The sequence below is a fragment of the Entelurus aequoreus genome, linkage group LG05 (assembly GCF_033978785.1).
Source record: "Entelurus aequoreus isolate RoL-2023_Sb linkage group LG05, RoL_Eaeq_v1.1, whole genome shotgun sequence".
NCBI classification, from domain to species: Eukaryota; Metazoa; Chordata; class Actinopteri; order Syngnathiformes; family Syngnathidae; genus Entelurus; species Entelurus aequoreus.
In genome coordinates, this window is record NC_084735.1 from 86,163,807 (window position 1) to 86,172,219 (window position 8,413).

Genomic DNA, 8,413 nt, shown 5'->3' on the forward strand with positions numbered 1-8,413 from the left:
GTGACACACACACACACTCACTCGCGACACACACACACTCACGACTCACTCACTCACTTGTGACACACTCACTCACTGACTCACGACATACACACTCACTCACCCGTGACACACACACACACTCACTCGCGACACACACACACTCACTCACTCGCGACACACTCACTCACTCAATCTCAATACACACACACACACTCTCACTCACTCGCGACACACTCACTCACTCAATCTCAATACACACACACACTCACTCACTCGCGACACACTCACTCACTCAATCTCAATACACACACACACTCACTCACTCGCGACACACTCACTCACTCAATCTCAATACACACACACACTCACTCACTCGCGACACACTCACTCACTCAATCGCAATACACACACACACACTCACTCACCCGTGACACACACACTCACTCACTCGCGACACACTCACTCACTCAATCGCAATACACACACACACTCACTCACTCGCGACACACATTCACTCACTTGCGAAACACACTCACTCACTCGCGACACACTCACTCACTCACTGACTCACGACACACTCACTCACTCAATCGCAATACACACACACACTCACTCACGACACACTCACTCACTCACTCACTGACTCACGACACACACACACACTCACTCGCAATACACACACACACTCACTCACTCGCGACACACATTCACTCACTTGCGAAACACACTCACACACTCGCGACACACTCACTCACTCACTCACTGACTCACGACACACACACACACTCACTCGCGACACACTCACTCACTCACTCACTGACTCACAGACACACTCACTCACTAAATCGCAATACACACACGCACACACACTCACTCGCGACACACTCACTCACTGACTCACGACACACACACACACTCACTCGCGACACACTCACTCACTGACTCACGACACACACACACACACACTCACTCGCGATACACTCACTCACTCAATCGCAATACACACACACACACGTGAGTCAGTGAGTGAGTGAGTGAGTGAGTGTGTCGCGAGTGAGTGTGTGTGTGTGTCGTGAGTCAGTGAGTGAGTGAGTGAGTGAGTGTGTCGCGAGTGAGTGAGTGTGTTTCGCAAGTGAGTGAATGTGTGTCGCGAGTGAGTGAGTGTGTGTGTGTATTGCGATTGAGTGAGTGAGTGTGTCGCGAGTGAGTGAGTGTGTGTGTGTGTCGCGAATGAGTGAGTGTGTGTATCACGGGTGAGTGTGTGTGTGTGTATTGCGATTGAGTGAGTGAGTGTGTCGCGAGTGAGTGAGTGTGTGTGTGTCGCGAGTGACACACATTCACTCACTTGCGAAACACACTCACTCACTCGCGACACACTCACTCACTCACTCACTCACTCACTGACTCACGACACACACACACACTCACTCGCGACACACTCACTCACTCACTCACTCACTCACTGACTCACGACACACACACACACTCAGTCGCGACACACTCACTCACTCACTCACTGACTCACGACACACTCACTCACTCAATCGCAATACACACACACTCACTCGCGACACACTCACTCACTGACTCACGACACACACACACACACTCACTCGCGACACACTCACTCACTCACTCACTCACTGACTCACGACACACACACACACACTCACTCGCGGTACACTCACTCACTCAATCGCAATACACACACACACTCACTCACTCGCATCTCTCTCTCTCTTTCTCTTTTTCTCTTTCTCTGTTACCTTCTTGAGACCTCCGAAAAATGCCTACCTTTTTAAGACCACCTTTTCTAGATAAATAAAGATTTCTTGTATTTACAACATTAATAATATATACATACTATGCAAATATAAAAAAGCTTGTTGTGAAAAAAGAGTTGGAATTTCACAAGAAAAAGGTCACAATTTCACAATAAAAATGTTGGCAGTTTTATAATAAAAGTCCTAATTTTACTCAACGCAAGTCAAGATTTTACAGGAAAAACTCAACATTTGTGCAATATTTTGAGAAAAGTTGGAAGTTTGTTCAATAACAGTCGCAATTTTACAAGAAATGCTTAAAGATTTTGGCAATTTTATGAAAAGAGTCGCAATTTTACTCGACACAAGTCACAATTTTTTATAAGAAAACGAAAACATTTGGGCAATATAGTAATAATCGGAATTTTACTTGTCAAAATGATGACAAAAGGCATAATTCTACTCAAAAAATGTCACTATTTTACAAGAACGAAAAAGTTGGCAATATTGTGTTGAACAGTCAGACTTTTATATGACAAATGTCAGCATTTTGCATTAAAAAGTAATGATTTTACATGATAAAGTTATAATTTTACGAGAAAATATTGCAATACTACAGAAACAGAAAGAATATGATAAATTGTTCCCAATTTTACAAGAAAAAATTCGACACATTGTGAGAAAAGGATTTTTTTTTGTTTGTAATTATTTTTTAATCTTCATTATTTACTTCAAGTTATTACAGTATGTCTTGATATACATATTTATTTATTTTTTTAAATTAATTTTGGCCAAAGGGAGTGCATTTCAATTTTACACACACATGTTATTACATATGTTGACCAGAGGGGGAGCACTTTTAAAAGCGACACACAGACCATTTGAAAAATCCCCCCTTTTTGGGACCACCCTCATTTTGATAGATTTCACCACCAGGGGGTGCAAATGAGACATTCTCTATTAGATGCAATGCTTTTCCGTATTGGGACCATGACTTATGTCATCACTTGTTCACACCTCCTCATATGGAAGCTACTTTTCCTTGTTGATGTCTCAAGAAGGGTAGAAATACAAGAACACACACACACTCTTGTATTTGTGACCTTCTTAAGACCTCCTCTTCAGGACCACCCTTTCTAGTTATATAAACATTTGTATTTACAACATTAATAATATGCAAATATAAAAAAGCTTGTTGTGAAAAAGGTCACAATTTCACAAGAAAAACTTAGAATGTTGCCAGTGTTATAATAAAAGTCGTAATTTTACAAGAAAAACTGAGCATTTGTGCAATATTGTGATAAAAGTTGGAAGTTTACTCAATAACAGTCGCAGTTTTACAAGAAAAGCTTAAAATGTTGGCAATTTTATGAATATAGTCACAATTTTACGCGACAAGTCACAATTTTTGTAAGAAAATTTGGGCAATATTATAGTAATAATGGGAATTTTACTTGCCAAAATGATGACAAAAGTCTTAATTTTACTAAAAAAATGTCACTATTTTACAAGAACAGCAAAAAAGTTGGTAATATTGTGATAAAAGTCAGACTTTTATATGACAAATGTCACCATTTTGCATTAAAAAGTAATAATTTTATAAGAAAGTTGTAATTTTACGAGAAAATATTGCAATACTACAGTAACAGAAAGAATATGCGAAATTGTTACCAATTTTATAAGAAAAAATCTGACACATTGTGAGACTGCTTTTAGTTAATTTATTTATTTTTTGTTTGTAATTGGTTTTTAATCTTCATTCTTTACTTCAAGTTATTACAGTATGTCTCTACATACATATTTATTTTTTTATGAATTTTGGCCAAAGGGAGTGCATTTCAATTTCTTAAACACACTTATTTTATATGTTGACCAGAGGGGGAGCACTTTTAAAAGCGACACACAGACCATTTGAAAAATCCCTCCTTTTTGGGACCACCCTCATTTTGATAGATTTCACCACCAGGGGGTGCAAATGAGACATTCTCTATTAGATGCAATGCTTTTCCGTATTGGGACCATGACTTATGTCCTAACTTGTTCACACCTCCTCATATGGAAGCTACTTTTCCTTGTTGATGTCTCAAGAAGGGTAGAAATACAAGAACACACACACACTCTTGTATTTGTGACCTTCTTAAGACCTCCTCTTCAGGACCACCCTTTCTAGTTATATAAACATTTGTATTTACAACATTAATAATATGCAAATATAAAAAAGCTTGTTGTGAAAAAGGTCACAATTTCACAAGAAAAACTTAGAATGTTGCCAGTGTTATAATAAAAGTCGTAATTTTACAAGAAAAACTGAGCATTTGTGCAATATTGTGATAAAAGTTGGAAGTTTACTCAATAACAGTCGCAGTTTTACAAGAAAAGCTTAAAATGTTGGCAATTTTATGAATATAGTCACAATTTTACGCGACAAGTCACAATTTTTGTAAGAAAATTTGGGCAATATTATAGTAATAATGGGAATTTTACTTGCCAAAATGATGACAAAAGTCTTAATTTTACTCAAAAAAATTCACTATTTTACAAGAACAACAAAAAAGTTGGCAATATTGTGTTAACAGTCAGAATTGTACATGACAAATGTCACCATTTTGCATTAAAAAGTAATAATTTTACGCAAAAATTATAGAAATACTACAGAAACAGAAAGAATATGAGAAATTGTTCCCAATTTTTTAAGAAAAAATCTGACACATTGTGAGACTGCTTTTAGTTAATTTATTTTTGGGGAAATTTTTTGTTTGTAATTGGTTTTTAATCTTCATTCTTTACTTCGTTATTACAATATGTCTCTATATACATATTTATTTTTTTTATCAATTTTGGCCAAAGGGAGTGCATTTCAATTTCTTACACACACTTGTTATTTTATATGTTGACCAGAGGGGGAGCACTTTTAAAAGCGACACACAGACCATTTGAAAAATCCCTCCTTTTTGGGACCACCCTCATTTTGATAGATTTCACCACCAGGGGGTGCAAATGAGACATTCTCTATTAGATGCAATGCTTTTCCGTATTGGGACCATGATTTATGTCATCACTTGTTCACACCTCCTCATATGGAAGCTACTTTTCCTTGTTGATGTCTCAAGAAGGGTACAAACACACACACACACACACAGTCAGTGCACGTGCAGAGTGTCATTGTGTTGTGTTTGCAGACTATTTTGCTGCAGGACCGCCGCCAGAAGAACTATTGTGTGTCGTGTCAGGAGCTGGACTCTGACGTTGACAAGGACAACCCTGGTAACACACATCACCATCATGTCGTTACCGCGGTGACGCTCTTAGCTGTCGCTTTGTCCCGCCAGCCCTCAATGCGCAGGCGGCGTTGTCCCAGGTCAGAGAGCGGCGCCTGGCGGCCCAGGCCCAGGCCCCGGCGGAGTCCGACGCAGCCCCGGTCAGCGGAGACACCAGCGGCCCCGTCGGCGGCGCTGTTCCTCAGCCCAGACCGGAGCACTGTGAGGGTGCGGCGGCCGGGGGAAGAGCCCTCCTACCCCCGCCCGTGGCTCCTTCCCCGGCGGCCCCCGTCACTGTCGTCGTCCCCGCCGCCGCCGCCGCCCCTGCCGCCCCCTTGGTTGTCGGCCGGCCGGCCCCGGCGCCCGGCGTGTTGCAGGACGCCGAGGAGGCGGTTATGACCAAACTGCGCTGGGCCAGCAGCCAGCTGCAAAGCTCCACGTCCTTGGAGTTCAGCATCCAGCTGTGCAACCTGATCTCCAGCTGTGCCAACTCCCTGCGCAGCCTCAAGGAGCTCAGCCAGTGAGCGCCCCCTGCTGGGCCGCTTCTTCCCGCCGGGGGAAAGCTGACTGACTTGACTGGTGAAAGGATTCCGAGGTGTTTTTGTTTTCCACATGTAACTTATTTTCTATTCTCCTTGTCACATCTGGCCATTAAAATGATTCCAATGAGGTCTCCATGGCAACCACCGCGTGTCTTTGTCGCGTGCGGCTGGGGCGCGTGCACGTGAGCCGCCGGGTCACGTGACTACTCGCAGGTGAGCATGAACCTTTCGTTACTCTGCAACATTCCACCGGTAGAAGGGGCGTCCACAACTAGCGCGATAATCGCCAGCTGACAACTTTACCGCGTACATTCAGCGCTAATCGCTAGCTATTTTAACGTTTACATTTGTGGAAAAATTGTCTGGGGAATGTAAACAAATTATTTTTTTTTAATTCATGGAAGCGCTGCAGTACCTCTAAAGACCACCTGGGGGTGGTGGACCACTATTGGAAACTTCTACACAAGATCCTGGCACTACAAAGTTATAGTAGGTTACACTATGTACATGTACTACTTCCTTACACCAGAATGCTACATTACACTACAAAGTTATATTACATTACACCATGTACAATATACTACACCTTCACACTAGAATACTAAAACATTACACAACATTTTACACTACAAAGTTACAATATATACTACACCCTTACACTAGAATATTACAACATTACACTATATATTTACATTACAAAGTTGTACAATATTACACTATGTACAATATAATACACCCTTACACTAGAATACTACACAATTACACTAGACCTTAACACTATAAAGTTATACTACATTACATTATGTACAATATACTACACCCTTACACTTGAATACAACATTACACAATATCTTTACAATAGTTATACTACATTACATTATGTACATATACTACAACCTTACACTATATCTTTACAATAGTTATACTACTTACATTATGTACAATATGCTACATCCTTACACTAGAATACTACAAAATTACACCAGACCTTAACACTAACAAGGGCATGTTCACCACTGTGTTACATGGCCTTTCCTTTTAACAACACTCAGTAAAGGTTTGGGAACTGAGGAGACACATTTTTGAAGCTTCTCAGGTGGAATTCTTTCCCATTCTTGCTTGATGTACAGCTTAAGTTGTTCAACAGTCCGGGGGTCTCCCTTCTGCTATTTTAGGTGCCACACATTTTCAATGTCTGGACTACAGGCAGGCCAGTCTAGTACCCGCACTCTTTTACTATGAAGCCACGTTGATGTAACACGTGGCTTGGCATTGTCTTGCTGAAATAAGCAGGGGCGTCCATGGTAACGTTGCTTGGATGGCAACATATGTTGCTCCAAAAGCTGTATGTACCTTTCAGCATTAATGGTACCTTCACAGATGTGTAAGTTACCCATGTCTTGGGCACTAATACACCCCCATACCATCACACATGCTGGCTTTTACACTTTGCGCCTATAACAATCCGGATGGTTCTTTTCCTCTTTGGTCCGGACGACACGACGTCCACAGTTTCCAAAAACAATTTGAAATGTGGACTCGTCAGACCACAGAACACTTCTCCACTTTGCATCAGTCCATCTTAGATGAGCTCAGGCCCAGCGAAGCCGACGGCGTTTCTGGGTGTTGTTGATAAATGGTTTTCGCCTTGCATAGGAGAGTTTTAACTTGCACTTACAGATGTAGCGACCAACTGTAGTTACTGACAGTGGGTTTCTGAAGTGTTCCTGAGCCCATGTGGTGATATCCTTTACACACAGTCGCTTGTGGATGCAGTACAGCCTGAGGGATGGAAGGTCACGGGCTTAGCTGCTTACGTGCAGTGATTTCTCCAGATTCTCTGAACCCTTTGATGATATTACGGAGCGTAGATGGTGAAATCCCTAAATTCCTTGCAATAGCTGCTTGAGAAAGGTTTTTCTTAAACTGTTCAACAATTTGCTCACGCATTTGTTGACAAAGTGGTGACCCTCGCCCCATCCTTGTTTGTGAATGACTGAGTACTTCATGGAATCTACTTTTATACCCAATCATGGCACCCACCTGTTCCCAATTTGCCTGTTCACCTGTGGGATGTTCCAAATAAGTGTTTGATGAGCATTCCTCAACTTTATCAGTATTTATTGCCACCTTTCCCAACTTCTTTGTAGCGTGTTGCTGCCATCAAATTCTAAAGTTAATGATTATTTGCACCAAAAAAAAAATGTATCAGTTTGAACGTCAAATATGTTGTCTTTGTAGCACATTCAACTGAATATGGGTTGAAAATGATTTGCAAATCATTGTATTCTGTTTATATTTACATCTAACACCATTTCCCAACTCATATGGAAACGGGGTTTGTACATTACATAGAACCCATAATACTAAAACATTACACAGACCACAGTATACGAGAACATTACATAGAACACATTATTATATAACATTACATAGAACCCAACATTACATAGAACACATTATATAACATTACATAAAACCCAACATTATTATAAAACATTACACAGACCACAATATACTAGAACATTACTTAGAACACATTATCTAGCAGAGGTGTGGACTCGAGTCACATGACTTGGACTCGAGTCAGACTCGAGTCATGAATTTGATGACTTTAGACTCGACTTGACAAAATGTAAAGAGACTTGCAACTCGACTTAGACTTTAACATCAATGACTTGTGACTTCACTTGGACTTGAGCCTTTTGACTTGACATGACTTGCTACTTTCCCCAAAACCTAAAGCTTAAAAAGTTATTTGGGAGCGCTCCGTATCTTTCATTTTATACGTGTCTGATTTTGTCTATCAGCGTGTGTGCTGCGTGTCAGCGTGTGTGCTCTCAGTACAACAGCCAATCAAATTAGATCT

At 41.0% G+C, this 8,413-nt stretch overlaps 1 protein-coding gene across 2 annotated transcripts in view; it reads left to right on the forward strand.

Annotated features, from left to right (window-relative positions):
- Positions 1-5,673, forward strand: part of znrd2 (zinc ribbon domain containing 2) — a 6,453-nt gene extending 780 nt beyond the window's left edge. For both annotated transcript variants that reach the window (XM_062046593.1, XM_062046592.1), the window contains 2 exons: positions 4,925-5,009; positions 5,075-5,673. In XM_062046593.1, coding sequence (XP_061902577.1) covers positions 4,925-5,009; positions 5,075-5,526 — 537 coding nt within the window. In that variant the 3' untranslated portion in view covers positions 5,527-5,673. The remainder of the gene's footprint in view (positions 1-4,924; positions 5,010-5,074) is intronic.
- The last annotated feature ends 2,740 nt before the right edge of the window (positions 5,674-8,413 follow it).